General features: G+C 41.5%; 1 protein-coding gene across 11 annotated transcripts in view; it reads right to left on the bottom strand.

Annotated features, from left to right (window-relative positions):
• The window catches only part of ATP6V0A1 (ATPase H+ transporting V0 subunit a1), a 36,279-nt gene extending 20,862 nt beyond the window's left edge, over nucleotides 1-15,417 (bottom strand). For 9 of the 11 annotated variants that reach the window (XM_055083068.1, XM_055083064.1, XM_055083065.1 and 6 more), the window contains exons 1-9: nucleotides 12,732-12,817; nucleotides 12,287-12,413; nucleotides 10,338-10,420; nucleotides 9,624-9,717; nucleotides 7,182-7,394; nucleotides 4,205-4,355; nucleotides 3,163-3,302; nucleotides 2,069-2,226; nucleotides 1,532-1,622 (exon numbers count right to left, since the gene is read on the bottom strand). In XM_055083068.1, coding sequence (XP_054939043.1) covers nucleotides 1,532-1,622; nucleotides 2,069-2,226; nucleotides 3,163-3,302; nucleotides 4,205-4,355; nucleotides 7,182-7,394; nucleotides 9,624-9,717; nucleotides 10,338-10,420; nucleotides 12,287-12,413; nucleotides 12,732-12,814 — 1,140 coding nt within the window. In that variant the 5' untranslated portion in view covers nucleotides 12,815-12,817. Of the gene's footprint in view, nucleotides 1-1,531; nucleotides 1,623-2,068; nucleotides 2,227-3,162; nucleotides 3,303-4,204; nucleotides 4,356-7,181; nucleotides 7,395-9,623; nucleotides 9,718-10,337; nucleotides 10,421-12,286; nucleotides 12,414-12,731; nucleotides 12,818-15,333 lie in introns of those variants that run through there. The other 2 variants (XM_028485689.2, XM_028485690.2) reach the window with 2 other exon arrangements.
• Between the last annotated feature and the right edge of the window lie 220 nt (nucleotides 15,418-15,637).

The following is a 15,637-nucleotide window of genomic DNA, read 5'->3' as shown; positions in this document are numbered from 1 at the left end:
TGACCGGGGCACGAACCCGTGTCCCCTGCATCGGCAGGCGGACTCTCAACCACTGCGCCACCAGGGAAGCCCCTTCCATCTATTTTTAAAAATTAATTGCCTTATGCTTTGTCACCTAAGGCTTGGATGCCTGTAAAATTTTCCTGACAGTTCTGCCTCCACTTGGCCATCAGATTATGTTTCCTAAATCGTGACTCCGAGGCAGTCATTCCCTGCGCTAAAAGCTCCCAGAAGCCCTACTGTCATCTCTATGATAAAGTGCAAACTCTGTACCCTGATAAGCCAGATCTTCCACCATCTAGCCCAGCATCTTTTTTTCTGAACTGGCCTCCTCATGAAGAGCTCATCCTCGGTGACCTCTAACCTGACAACTTGTGGCTGGTTCTCTCTGCAGCCCCAGTCTTGCCTGACGTTCTGCAACTCCAACTGCCTCATGGACATTTATACCCGGGTGTCCCACAGGCACTTTAAACTCAGTATCTACCCTGTAAGCACCAAATGAGATGTCTGCAAAAAAAGCTCTGTAACTACAGAACACTACCTAAATGTGAGATAATATTATTATTAGATTCCAAGTTACTTGAGGGCAGGAGCTGTGTGTTAGAATTATGTGTTTCCCCCAGCAGGCGCTATGCCTTGCAGACAATAGGGATTCAGTAAACATCTGTTAAATGTACATATGAAATCTTATTAAATATCTCCAAGTCTTAGTTTCCTTATCTGTATAATACAGATAGCAGTACCTACCTAATAGAATTGTTTGGGCATAAATCAGACATGCTGAGGGCTCAGTACAGTCTCTGAGCCATAGTAAGCATTTCAGTACCACTGATTTCTATAATAATTAAAATAACTAACTTTGTATCTCCCTATGTCTATGCTTTGGCACACACTTCTCTTCACCTATCACAATCTGAAATATTTTTCAAAGGCCAGATTAATTCCCATTTTTTACAAGAAACTTAATCTTTCTGGTCCATACTGATCTGCTTTTCCGCTGGAATTTTGTAATCCTTACAATCTAACATTTAGGCTTAAATTCCACACACACACCCGCCCCCGCCTCCCCTGTTTAAGCACATAACACAAAAGACTTGATCACACTTTACTTGCCTAAGTATTTGAAAAAAAATAAAATTCTGGGATAAGCTTTTGTCTAAGTATGTAAAGATAAGAATGGATATCTAAAATCCATAGAAAAGAGCTATTTTTCTTTGTTAAAACATCTGCTAAAAATAAAAACCAAACTAAGTTAAACAAAAATAAACTGGGAAGGAGTCTTGAAAATCAGTCTTCCCAGAGTCAGTATTATTAGCCACCTCTAAAATAAGCAGTGCAGGAAAAATTACTTGGCTCCCCAAGGCATCTGGATCTCTTGCGGCTTTAAAGTGCTCTGGACAGATACAATGACGTTTTCTAAAAATATGTTAACTAAAACCCAAATGACTATTTATCTTCATTTTCATTCTCTCACTTCTGGGTTTCAGTTAAAACATTTGGTGTCAGACATATAGAAAAGAAGTGCTCTTACTGGATCGATGCCAAAAGGATATGGTCCACCGAAAACTCCATGGACAGCTGGGTTCAGCTGGAGGACAGGGTTCCCCCGAACCGTCTCTTCCCTACCATGTTAGGAGAAAAGCTGCATTTATTTTTTATTCAAGAGAGGGAAATTACTGGGGTCCAGAAACTGATCCCCAAAGAAACCATTGATACTATAGCTATTTTGTCTCTTCAATAAAAGAGGAGGGATTAGCATCAGAGAGTGAGAAGGGATCAGAGATAACAAAAACAAAAATTAAACACAGGTAGGGAAACTGGGGAACCCGCTTTTAACTTACAAAAAGAATCAATGTGCCTAATTTACAGTTTCAGTTCCTTAACAATGCTGAACAAATCACAAAGCACTTCCCAGGATGCAGCATAAATAAGAGGAGACACTACATTCTTTTGGACTAGAGACAGTGTCAACCGCTTCCTAAAGAAGTGTTAGTTTACCACTTGTCTGGAAAACCAGAGCTGAACACGAAAGGAGTAAGCTTTGACTTTCAGCTTCTTTGCAACTTACGTCCAATTGTATAAAGTAAACATTGGCCGCACACTCCAGGATGACCCGAAGATATTAAGAGACTTGGAAAAGCAATCATTGTAGATGAGGCCAGTGTAGATGGAGAACACACCCATCAGCAGAATAATGTACCGTCCGCTGAACACAGTGCTAAACATCTGGGAGCCAGGAGAAAGAGGTCAATGAAATGTACTCATTAGCTGCAGCTAATGTCGTGACAGTGTTATTTAGAATGTACTAGACCCTTCCTCTCACACCACTCTTACCCCATTCTGGGTCAGAGAGCTTGAAGTAAAGACCAAAATACAACGCTAACAAGAAATTTACTTTCACAGCACATGACCTCTTCAGTGTTAAAATGAAAATAACTTCTCTATTCTCTAAATAGTCTCTACAACTTCTCTATAAATTCAGGGATCAAAGATTTCCAGATCATAATTTTCATAATGAATGCTTGAGAAATTATAAAGTTTCAGACCAACACAGATGTAACTTAAACATTACCTCGTTCTTGAATTAACTAGTGGTCACCAGTGGGGAGAGGCAAGGGGGGAGGGACATGATAGGGGTAGGGGATTAAGAGGTACAAACTATTATGTATAAAATAAATAAGTTACAAGGATATATTGTACAGCACAGGGAATAGAGACGGGCCCAGCCGCTCCGCGGCATGTGGGATCCTCCCGGACCGGGGCACGAACCCGCGTCCCCTGCATCGGCAGGCGGACTCTCAACCACTGCGCCACCAGGGAAGCCCCCGAGCCAATAGTTTATAATAATTATAAGTGGAGTATAATCTATAAAATTTTTGAATCACTATGTTGTACACCTGAAACTAATATAATATTGCAAATCAACTATATCTCAATAAATAAAAATAAAAATATAATAAATACACTTCCATCAATCATGCTAGAGGAAAGACTGAATTATCCTTCTGTCAGTACAAAATTATTATAAATGTGTTGCCCTATGAAGAGACAATGATTGTAAGCAGCCAAAGATTATAGGAGAAAAATATTAGAAATACGTCAAGAAAATAATAAAATTATCTTATGTTTCTGAGTTTCTATCAAAAACAAACAAAACATTACCTCATTCTCATTCTTCTGGGAGAGGATCCGGCTCTCCCTTAACACCATCCATACAGCAAAAAGGGTCATCAAAATGCCGTGGCCAAAGTCCCCAAACATCACAGCAAATAGGAAAGGGAAAGTGATGATGGTATATGGAGCTATAAAGAAACCAAAGAAGGAAAAAGACCAAGTACAGAAAACCGCAGCAATTCCGAACATATCACATCCCTCTCCATCATCTAAGATCAATATAAGGTGACTTATTCCCAAGCTGTTGGTCGGAGGGACTCGCAGGGGATAACTTTCACGGCAGGATCTGCACAGCCTCACAAAGCAGCTCTGGTGGCATCCCAGCTACTGCCAGCATTTTCAACAAAGAACCACACAGGAAATGAAAGTTTTGTCTCTAGACTTGGCACCAGTGTGGTTTGTTCTCTGATTCCTTTCTCTCACCCCTGGGACACTGCTCCTGGGGCAGGCCAGCTTTCCTCCCTTGTATAGTAACCAGCTGAAAAAAGCCACTGGGTGAGTGGGAGAAAGCCCAGAACCTGGAGCAAAGCAGGTCCTGCAGAAGGCTCCCACTGAAAATGAATTCTCAGACCCTGGATTTAATCATTAACTCTGAACAGAGGACAAATCTGCCTTGTGCCTAAAATGGTCAACAATTGCTATATTTTCTCTGTCTAACCTGGAACAGGGAAGCTATTTTAAAATATCAATTACCTTGGAAAAAACTTTTTGCTTAAAGCAGTTCCAGCAAATGGTGTGCAAGAGAAAGCCAGGTGCTGTACAGCCACGAGGGCAAAGAGAGAAATCCAATCCACGGACCTCATTCCTATAAAACTCCTATAAAACCACCTCCTAAAGGAGTGCCACCCAGCGATAAACCTCACTCCCTGTATCCAAACAGGCACCTCCTCACAGGAAATACACAACAGCTGAGGCCTTGACAACATCTTTAGTTTTGAGCCAGTTGTGTTCAATTGCATTCAGAGTGAGGCACTGAAAGAAATAACAAAGAATAAAACCTCTAAGAGGGAAAAGATTCAAGCTTTTTTACCTGGATTTATCTCTCGGTAAGTTCCAATTCCATAAGCATCCACTATGTTCTGAAAGCCACACGTGAACTTGTTGGTTTTGTTATAGGTTGGGGGAGTCTGGTTTGTCTGCATCCTGTTCAGGATGGAGGGCACGGTGGAGCCACTGTGTTCCTGGGAAACATAAAGCACATATTTCAGAATCAGGTCACCCTCCTAATTGTGATGGTGGTTACACAGGCATATATATTTATCAAAACTCATCGATATGTGTATTTTCTTTTATGTAAATTATGTCTCAAGCTTTCGGGTCTTTGGGGAAACTGGAACTAGCTATAAAATTTACAATGAAAGATTTAAATGAAGTCTCAGGAAAACTATCCTCACCATGAAAAAAAAATTAATTCTAAAATATGTAACCAAAGAAAATGTGGTACCTCCTCTGGAGACATACTTATCTGCCTGTCTACAATGTCATCGTTCTCTTCTCCTTTTATGGAGGAAGCAAAGTTATTCTCTGACTTTCTTCCTTCGCCACCTACTCTTAACTCCCTAATCCTTGTAGTCTAGCAGAGCATGCTTAGCCAAAGTGGCTGGCTCATCACCGGATCCAAAGGTCTTTTCTCTTATATACAAGCCCCTGACACCGGAGAGCTACCTCTTCTGCTTACCAACAATGCCTTTCCTGTCTCTTTGCTGGCTCTTCCTCCCCTGCCTGTAACACTGCAGGGGCCCCAACGTTCTATTATTAGCTCCTTATTTTCTCTCTTGGAGGTCTCACGCCCTTCCAACTTCATGCATCCCATTTTTTTCATGTTGCCCTTTCTTTTGAGAACCTATCCCATTTTCTGCTTGAGATTTCCATGTGGATTTCTGTCCAACCCCTCAAAGTGACTGAAACTGAACTTATCATCTTTCTCCTATCAATAAGTTTCTCTTGCTGAACTTTTACTTCCATCAATGAAACTATTATTCTACCAGCCACCCAGCTTTGATGCCTCAGAAACATGTTTAATTTTTTCTCCTTGTACTTCTCCTGCATATTGCTGAATGCCAAATATACCAATGGATACCTCCTTCAGCATGTCTCACAAATTCATCATTATTTGCTTTTCCCATTGCCAAGTCTTACTGCAGTGGTCATTATCACTTACTGCTCTGTGTTTACAATAACCTCCTAACTGAACCTCTACTTGTAGACTCTCTCTACTCACCAATCCCACTCAGATGCTATCAATGGATTACTCATTTTATTCTATTTATTTATTTATTTGGCCATGCCTCGAGGCATGTGGGATATGGGATCTTAGTTCCCTGACCAGGAATCAAACCCGGGCCCCCTGCAGTGGAAGCACAGAGTCCTAACCAGTGGACCACCAGGGAAGTCCCTGGATTACTCTTTTAAAACCGTTTTGGTCATGTCCTTTCACTGCTAAATAACTTCCAATGTCTCTCCACTCCCTCTGGGATAATATTTAAAGCCACTAACCTGGTATTAAAAACCCTTCATGGGACTTCCCTGGTGGTGCAGTGGTTAAGAATCTGCCTGCCAATGCAGGGGACACAGGTTCGAGCCCTGGTCCGGGAAGATCCCACATGCTGCGGAGCAACTAAGCCTGTGCGCCACAACTACTGAGTCTGCGCTCTAGAGCCCGCGAGCCACAACCACTGAGCCCGTGTGCCACAAGTACTGAAGTCCACGCGCCTAGAGCCCATGCGCCGCAACAAGAGAAGCCACCGCAGTGAGAAGCCCACGCACCACAACAAAGAGTAGCCCCCGCTCGCCGCAACTAGAGAAAAGCCCGCGTCCAGCAACGAAGACTCAACAGAGCCAAAAAATAAATGAATGAATAAATTTATTAAAAAAAACAAAACAGAAATAAACAACCCTTGACAATTAGGTTCCAGTCTCCCTGACCTAGGTTTGCCTCCTGCTCTTTCGGCTCACCCATTACGATTCCCGTTCTGGCCCAACCACACATGGTCACACTGTATTTCCTGCCTGTGTCCTGTTTTCTTCTTATTGTTGCCAGTCGACATCTTACCCATTCTTCAAAGCCCTGAATAAATACCACCTTCTTGAAGCTTTTTGAAGTCCACGCGCCTAGAGCCCATGCGCCGCAACAAGAGAAGCCACCGCAGTGAGAAGCCCACGCACCACAACAAAGAGTAGCCCCCGCTCGCCGCAACTAGAGAAAAGCCCGCGTCCAGCAACGAAGACTCAACAGAGCCAAAAAATAAATGAATGAATAAATTTATTAAAAAAAACAAAACAGAAATAAACAACCCTTGACAATTAGGTTCCAGTCTCCCTGACCTAGGTTTGCCTCCTGCTCTTTCGGCTCACCCATTACGATTCCCGTTCTGGCCCAACCACACATGGTCACACTGTATTTCCTGCCTGTGTCCTGTTTTCTTCTTATTGTTGCCAGTCGACATCTTACCCATTCTTCAAAGCCCTGAATAAATACCACCTTCTTGAAGCTTTTTCTGATCATCCTAGTTGGAAAAGCTAGTGCCTTCCTTCCCTCCACACACATAAACTACTCTTAGCACAGACTCTGTTGTATGCACATCAGCCTCTTCAAATAAGTCCTAAGATACTTGAAGGCCTATTTTTTACATCTCTGTACCTCCTGGCCCCTAGATCAGTGCTTTGGATAGGGCAGTAGCTCTGATTAACTACTAAATGGAACTGCGAGGGTTATATTATGGAACTAGTCTAATGGACAGAGAGAGTGGATCAGGAAATTGATGTTCTGATTTTGAGCTACCCTGAAGGATCATGGGTATCTGACCAAATCATGTAATCCTTTTTACAACTGCAATTTCTACATTTGAAAAATAAGCATATACGAAATGTACTGTCAGGATACAAGATGAGTATACTAAAGAACTCTGAGACTAAAAATGCCATAAAAATGTAATGAGTTCATGTTACTATGGATGGGATCCTCTCTTCCTGGCTGTAGGCTGCACTGCTAGCTGTGGGGGACTCACCGTGCCCCTCCTGAGCGCAAACTGGATGGAGTCAAGGTCAGTGACAGGGCACCAGACCTCCGCAATCAGGCACTTCTGGGTCACATCTATATTGCACAGGTTCAAAGTGTGGTAAATGGCCTTCATCTTCCGCACTTTGATGAACCAGACACGGATGTTCTTAGCAGCTGCCTGCAGAACCCTCTGGCGGTGATCCTCCGTTTGATTCAGAACCTTTTGGGAGAGAAAGGAGCAGACGGGGATCCTTCTGACACCAGTCTTAGATTTCAGGATATGAAGGCAAAGAGGCACAGCTTTCTGAGAAGGGCAGGTGGGGATCTGGGTTTTTTCTTCCTCTGGCTAGAATTTTCTCCTTTTTTTTTTTTGGGCCAAGTTATAAGAAATTAGAGTTCCAATGACTAACATTCACATTCATTTAGCTTCAAGCTGAAAAGAAACCTGAGAAAATGGTTTTTAGCTTTTCTCTCTAAATTTAATCTTACCACAAAATCCGCAGCAGAACAATGTAGGTCACTGGCTTTTATCTGGCTCACTAAAGAGCAAGGACTTTCCACATGGAGCCTGTAACTCAAAGGAGTCAGCATCACAGGCCCAGGAGCTGACCAAGTTTTCAAATCCCCACTTAAGAACGGCAAGCTGCAGAACGCTTGCTGAACATAAGCCAGCCTCAGGGACTGGGGGGACAGAGGCACTGCTGAACACCAGCATCTGCCTCTACCAAGAGAGGCTGCCTGCCAGGGGGAGGAGACACCACGGCCTTTAGAGGGGATTTATACCGCCACATACCACGGTCAGCATGGAGCAGATAAGGCTTGATTCTTCTGTCAGGCTTCTTTTCTCCCCAGGAAGCCTGATCCTTTGGAAACCAGTACAGAGTTCCCTTGGAGGAATCACATTGCCAAGAATAGAGTGGGAGGAAGGGCCAGGAACACTTTACATTCTACTGCCTTGTTTATCACCAAATATCTAAGATTTCTATAGCAGAAGAGGGGCTAAGCCAAAATTGGGCAAGCACCCCACCATTCACACTTGCCCATGAGAATCTCCCTTAAATCTCCACATTTTGTTTGAAGAGGAAAAAACTATACATTAATCATTTTAGCTCAAGTCTCCATCATAGCTGGCTTTTCAAGTCAGTTTGGAAAAAAAGTCGTCACTGCTCCCTGAGAAACTGTCTTGGGCAGTAGAAAGTAACTTCCATGAGAATTTAAAAAAAAAAAAAAAAAAAAAAAAGCCATGGCATGCTAGGGAAACTCTTGTATCACTTGAGAATAAAGGAACAAAGCTACTTTCTTTCCTGGTTGTTGACAATTTCACAATTACTATTTAAACTTCTGGAAGGATGCTAAATAAACTTGCAAGCAATGTTCTATTTGCTTTTCTCTTTCCCCACCAGCCCACGCCCACACATCTGACTCCTTGGTATTCAAACCCTTTTAAAATTTTACTTCACACAGTTCGGTGTTTTAAAAATCAGATTCTAGTCATTTATAACGACTATTGCACATGCTCTTCAAAATCTACCACAAGCCTACCTCATAAGGAGGGGGTAGAACAGTCCTAGAACCCAGAATGTACGAGCATGGCTTATCACCCACCAGCAGTTCTAAAAAAACTCCTCCCTTGGTTAAGCAGGTAAGTGTATCTGAAAGGAGCTGGCAACAGGTCAAGTCGGTGGGTCATGTACAACGGGGGTTGGAGGGAAAGATGAGAAAGGATGCCGAAATGGGAGTTACAACGTTTCTCTGACAATCTGCCCCTGCTGGAAAGAACTGCCTTTGGGATTAAGTATGTTTATAAATGTTTCAAGGGGGCAATCATCACATCCTTTCAATAGGGAACAAAGCTCCAACTGGGCACCCTTTTCCTTCCGCGCGTGCATAAATCACGACTCCCTACTTAGAACCCCGTGACAACCATGGTGTGTGCAAACCACACACGCTGCAATTTGGTAAACGTTTCTTCTTGGGTACAAGAGTTACACCAGGACTCACTGGCTACACTCTGTGGTTCAGATTCAAGGTGACCAGAAGGATACACACCAAGCTGTTAAGAGTGGCTGCTCTGGAGACAGTGTGTGTGAGGCAGAATGGACTTGATATGTACTTCTATGTTATTTGATTTTTTTCTTAACTAAGCATACTTTACTGTAAAAATATCTCAGACTCATGAGGAGGGGGACTGAATACTCCAGGCAACAACGATTTCAGATTTCAGATTTCATCCCTGTCTTATTTGAAGATAATTCATGCCATTTTTAAGTCATTCCCCATGGGAGCTGGGGGAAGGTTTCAAGGAATGCATTAAAAATAGCAAAAAAAGGAAATGTATCCTGGGCTGCTGCAGGTGCCTAATAAACTAACTGATCATGTTTCAAGGAAGAAGAATGGTCTTCTACTGTAGTATTTCACAAAAACAAATTCCCTCCAGGCCTCTGTGTACCATTTGGAGATCGTCAATCCTGGTGTTAACTCCAGAAGCCATCTCCTTCCTCTCCTGTGGCGTCTCAGGACAGGGATAGAGTGAGGCCCGGAACCTGGAATGTGCAGAGACAGCCTGAGAAACACTGAAATTCCTTAACGTAGCCAATTTAAGTAATCTCAGAAAGTAATGTTAACTTACTAGAAGGACCCAAACAGGATTAGTTCAGACTGATGCACTAATCAATAATAATTATTTATGGGAAGGAGCCTACAGACACAGCAGCAACATTTGAACTGTTTTGACATTCTTTGTAGCTATTAAATTCCTTTAGGTTAAAAAAAAAAGAAAAAGAAACGGTGATACAAATTACATTATAAATTGCTGGAGAAAAATGGCATGGAAAAAAGATCTCATGGGCAGAATTTCAGAAGAGTTTAAGGGCACAGTGCTTACGGTACACTGCTAGGTATGAAGACCCATTGTCCCAGAACAACGTAGAATTTATAAATCATGAGTCCTAATTACTTTTTCTAAGAAAAGGAAATTGTGATTTTGACAGTCTAAAACAATAAACTTAGGCCATTTCTCATTGTTTAAAATAAGCTTAACGTTATTAAAAGATATATTCACCATGTCAAGGTGGACTAACAGGGTTTGTGTTTCTCTATTCTCTAGGCTTAATAATAGTTAGGTGGCTTGGATGCACCCTCGGGGGAGGCACCTTCCTCTTACCCTTCACAGATTTTCTTGACTCTGTTTTTCAGCTGATCGCCTTGGAAGAAAATGATGAACACAGACTTGTGCACGTAGTCTCCCTAGGCCCCAAACCAAAAACCAAGAATTCAGACTTATAACCCAGAAGAAAACTTCTTAAGTAACTTACTTTCTTGGTGATATAGAAACAACTGGAATCTTTTAAGGGTATGGCAACTGTGTATTTTAACCATTACCCTCAATCCATTTCTTAAGCTCCACTACGAGAAGATTTGCCCTGTAATCTCTGATTCGCAAAAATCTTTCTGTACTTGTTTTTCAACTCAACCAGGAGATTGACACGGATGCAAAGATGATTCTCTTCTTAGAAGAATTTAGCCCTATTTACCAATTCAACTTTAAACTGAATAAATCTTATATTGCCTAAATGACGTAAGTACAGAGAAGAGGAAAGAGAAGGAAGCCATTCCTGCCTATTCCCATGCTTAGAAACTCCAGATAAAGGGGACTGAATAACTACAAGGAACTGAGTAGCTGGGAAGAATGCTGATGCAGAATCTCACGATTCCTGCCAATTTACACCTTAGGGGGCAGGGAGGAAGGCAACCCATTCCAAATACCAAGTTTATCCCTGAAGTATGAGGCAAAGGCTAGAAGGAAAGATCAGGAAAATAAGCTATAGTGGGTGTCAACCAGGATTGTCTCTGGTTGCCTGTATTTTCTCCTATTCCTATAGAGCTTTTATTACAGGAAAACAGACAAAATTATAGAAGGATAAAGAGGGAAAGAGAGTGAAGGAGGGAAGAAAGTAAGGCTCAAGAGTCTGAAATTCCTAAGTTCTCTGGGAATAAACTGGAGCACATTCTTTGGCAGCGGCTCTGCAGTAGATATCCAGACCCTCCCTTACTCGATTTTTTGATAAAATAATGTTTCTGCTGCCCAGGAACTTGGCTGAATATTCCTGAGAACAGCTCCACACTCGGTGTGACTGCTGACTACCACGTCTCTACAACCCAAGGACAGCCTTCGGTAAGACTATAAAACTGCTCCTCCGTGTAAGGAGACACTCACCGTAACCTAAGTGTCACCACACTCCTCCTCGGTACTAAGGAGAAGATCCATTTACCAGGATCATTTCTAGCTGTATGACTCACCGACTCTGAGAAGCCTCATAATTCAACCTCTCTTCTTAGGTAGAAAAAAGAATACTAATTTAAGAAACCCAAAAGACACTTGAGAACATAAAAACCAACTCCACGTTTCTAAATAATACTAATACCACAGTGAAATAAATTTTTTGCAGAACATTTAATCTTCTTTGCTTGTCATCCCTGAAATTAGGACTCACCATTCTAAATGCAGGTTTATGCTAAGAACTCTGTCCCATTATGTCAAATGTCAAGATGCTAAGCTATTCCTACTTTCCAAAGCATTGGGTGGGGAAGATCATCCTATCTTGTACAATATAAATCTTTAAACTAAGTTCCTAAAACTCCCAACAAACAAGTAGACAAAAAACTTTACCAATTAAAGTTTCATCAACTTATAAAGATCACAGTTTAGGAAATCTCTCCTCTTTTTACATATGGATGTTACCAGTCTTGGAACTAGATGTCTTGCTTTAAGCTAATTTTCACAGAAAGTTAATTTTCTTTTGGCCCCAGATAAGTAACAGAAAACATATAAAGCTAAAGTTTAAAATAACTGGAAAAAACATACTTCTAATCAAAATAATACCTACACGGGTAAAGCTTGAAAATATATATGTATACGTCACATATACAGTGTATGTACACATATGATGGAGGTAAAGAGGAAAGGAGCAGTCCTTCAAATTCATAGATCAAAGCAGAGTAAACCTAAGGGCTCCTCCATGGGAGGGTCAGATTCAGGTGGCACCTGCTGCGTTACTGCTCTGAGCTCCCTTTACAAGACCTACTCCATGAGACGCAATTTCCTTGTCTTACAGTCACAGGATCCTCCAGGGGGTTCTCGATTTCAGCCTGCCGCAGGAACACATTCCCCCGGCACACCCGCCAAAGCATGCGCTCAAAAGTAGGGATGCGCTCCCGGTTAATCACACCAGCCACGAAGCTGTGGGGAGAAGAGCCAGATTGGGAACTATTCCACGCCATGGTATGGGAGGAAAGTGAGAGCAGCGGGCAAAGACGCCAAACAGGAGGATATGCGTTGTTATGTCAAAAGGGCTGCCGAAGTCTGATTCCTGGACTCAGCAGAGGGTTGACAGAACAACTCAGGAACCGAATCCAAAGCGACTTAGCAACACTTCACAATGGGCTCAGAAGAAGAGAGGGCATCCTGGAAGCAGGTGGATGCCCAGCCTCACCGCTCTTTTGAAAAGCAAAAATGAACAGGACCCCACTGAGTACAGAGGGCTGAAGTGGTACATACCCAAGTCTTAAAGGCGTGCCTCTTCCCATCTCACTTGGCTCCAAGAGCGATGAGGATTCTTCCAACAGGTCTGGATCCGCCATCTGCTGATGATGCAATTCAGCCTGAATTCACAAATCAATTAATATCTAATGAAAATAGTTAGTGGCATGCAGGGAACGAGGAACCAGGAGATAAGTTCAGAAAATAAAGATGAAAAAAAAAAAAAACAAAAAACACCAAAAGAGAAGACATACCTACAAAAAGAAGACAGAAAGAACAGGGGAAGAAAACAAAGGAAAGAAACAAGAGGTAAAGGAAGCAGAATTGCCCCAGTAAAGCATCTGGGGAAATGGTTTTAGAAATAAGGAATAAAGGAAAAAACATTAAATGATGGTAACACCTGTATAAATCTGTTACTTGGTGGAAACCATTTTTTCTCTTATGTTTCCCTGAATGAGCCATGAAAGCACCAAGAAATACCTCTGCATATGGATAGAAGCTGAAGTGTTTCTTCCTTTTGAGCAAAAACCAGGCAGCTCTGCAGATACATTCAACACCAACTTTCCAGGCAGCTACAAGCTAGAATTTTCTCTGGGTAAGAATGCAAAAGATGGAGACTCTCTTTCTAAGGAAGAAAGCAAGGCGTTGTCACCGTCTTGAACAGGAGAAAGATAGAAGGGGCATCTCCAGATTTCTAGGTTTTCCATGCTCTTAGAAATTCAGAATATGAGAACTTTCAGCATGACCACTGTACAAAATGCTCCAAACCATGGGATTTAAAGAGTATTTCTTTGTCCAAAAGGATAAGAAGCACAATAGCTGGGCAGGCATGAGCCTCCATTGCATCAATAAAGGGAAGGAAAAGTGAAAACATATCTGAATGTCCTAGTTTCTGACCAGGAATCTAGGAATATTAAAAAGTTCACGTAGGCTTTACAGTTTAAGGATTCTTGAGAACATAGCTGAAGCCGACAATCTAAATCAAGTGAAGTGAAGAAAAAGTAACAGATAATAAGCCAATATAGAGCATGTGGACTAGTTTGATTGTTTAGATTTAAAATGATTTCCACCATGACAGTTTATACAATCAAATGAAGGAGGAGCAGGACCTTCTCCGATGTAGGTCTACATTTCCTAGTCTCTCTCTTCATAATACATCTTGCCACCTTTCCTCTCATTGGGAAGGAGAAACTACCCTAAAAAATGAAGGCCAACTGACTTCTCCACTGACTGACCTCCCCAACTTCAATATCCATGCACTACATGTTTGACCAAAGACTAGAAGCCAGAATAATCTTCCTTTTCAAAAGCAAAACTAAACAAAAAATCAGGAGAATTTTTCTCTATCATTTTCACTCTAAATTTCAATTTGATTCTATTTCTGTCAACACCACTAACAGAAAAATGCCACGTGGGAACCCCTCTTGATAAAGTCATAGGACCATAAACGTAAAGTCAAAGGGTGGGGGGTGGGGAACTGAGTATAAACCAGATGATATAAGTCTGAAAGTCTAAACAAGTGAAAGCAATTGTTTGCGAAGTAAATTCTAGAAGCAGGATCTACTCTCAACAACCAAAAGGAAAAAAAAAAAAAAAATAGGAAAGATAGGCACTGGGTACACCAGAAGTGCAGAGAAATACTGTCATGAGATTTGGAAAACTTTAAGATGAGATAATGGGGGCACAGGTTACCACTTGCCCTCAAATGGAAGCTTAGGGGGCTCTTTTTGTTTCTACTTAAAATCAGATCAGCTGACTGCAAGCCACAGGCAACTTGTTTTGAGGATCCAGGTGACTACTGCATTTCAACTTGCTCTTGGGATGTCCCTTGCCAAAAACCAGTGAAACTGACTACTACCCACAAGCCTCCTGTCTACTTCCCTACATGGTTCACAAGACCTGGATTACGTAAACCATAAAGATCAGACTCGGTGCAAACATATGTGCTCTAAAGGGGAAAACTGATGGAACAGCAAGTAGTGTTTAGCAACTAGACTACTCCAAAGAGTATATCCAGAATTCTCTGGGAATTAGAAAACCAAAAAACCCCCGGCAGAATTAAAATTAAACAGAAATTTGCAATAATATTCTAATTAATAATTTCACTATTTCATACTTAAGAATCCTAAGTCTTAGAGAGGAAAGTTAAAATCTTTCAAATGAAATAATTGTACCTGATGAGAAACTAGATGTCCACAACCACTAACTGAGGGCCTTTAAAGCAATATTGAAAACCATGTCATCAAGTATCTAAATACTAATCTGGGTTCTCTAATAAAAGTACTGCCAAGGTTCTTCTAAATTACTTGCTATGCCCTCTGATTTACCCCTTCCCCCCAGTCAGAATACTAAAATCATGCCTTGAAAAAAGGAAGTAGCAGAACTTCAGTAGTTCTATTTCTGCACTTCAGTATAAGCGGCATATCCCGTTCAAGCTACATTACCAAGAGCAAACACTTCCGTTTCCATCTACATTGAGAAAGAAATTATATTTCTTCACCTAAGGTATTCACTCAAGCCCCAAAGGAGATGGCAGATGGGAAAGAAAAGTAAAGAAAGCAGATGGATGGAAAACTCAGAAGGAAAGGAAGGCAGGGATCTGCATGCCATTAACCATTACTTTTCCAGTCTTCTTTACGCTCTCATATGTTATGGTGCTTATGGTAAAAGATGCAGAGAAATCTCTCCAGCTCTTACAGTTCTTCATAAGCAAGAAGACTGAGAAAAGGATAATCATTAACAAGTCACTTTAAATGCTCTGGATAAGAAATGGCTAAATCAAATTTTTAATCATTGTAAATCATAAGAATATTCAATATATGTTGACGTCTCCCTTTCTACACACTTGGCCAATCATAACCCCTACGCCTGGAGATGCAAAGAATCATCTTCTGATTTAGCCATTTTCTGCTAACTCATTATTG

Source organism: Physeter macrocephalus, unplaced genomic scaffold (genome assembly GCF_002837175.3).
Source record: "Physeter macrocephalus isolate SW-GA unplaced genomic scaffold, ASM283717v5 random_626, whole genome shotgun sequence".
NCBI lineage: Eukaryota > Metazoa > Chordata > Mammalia > Artiodactyla > Physeteridae > Physeter > Physeter macrocephalus.
The sequence above is the reverse complement of the archived record's forward strand: the minus strand, read 5'-3'. Positions and strand labels throughout refer to the sequence as shown.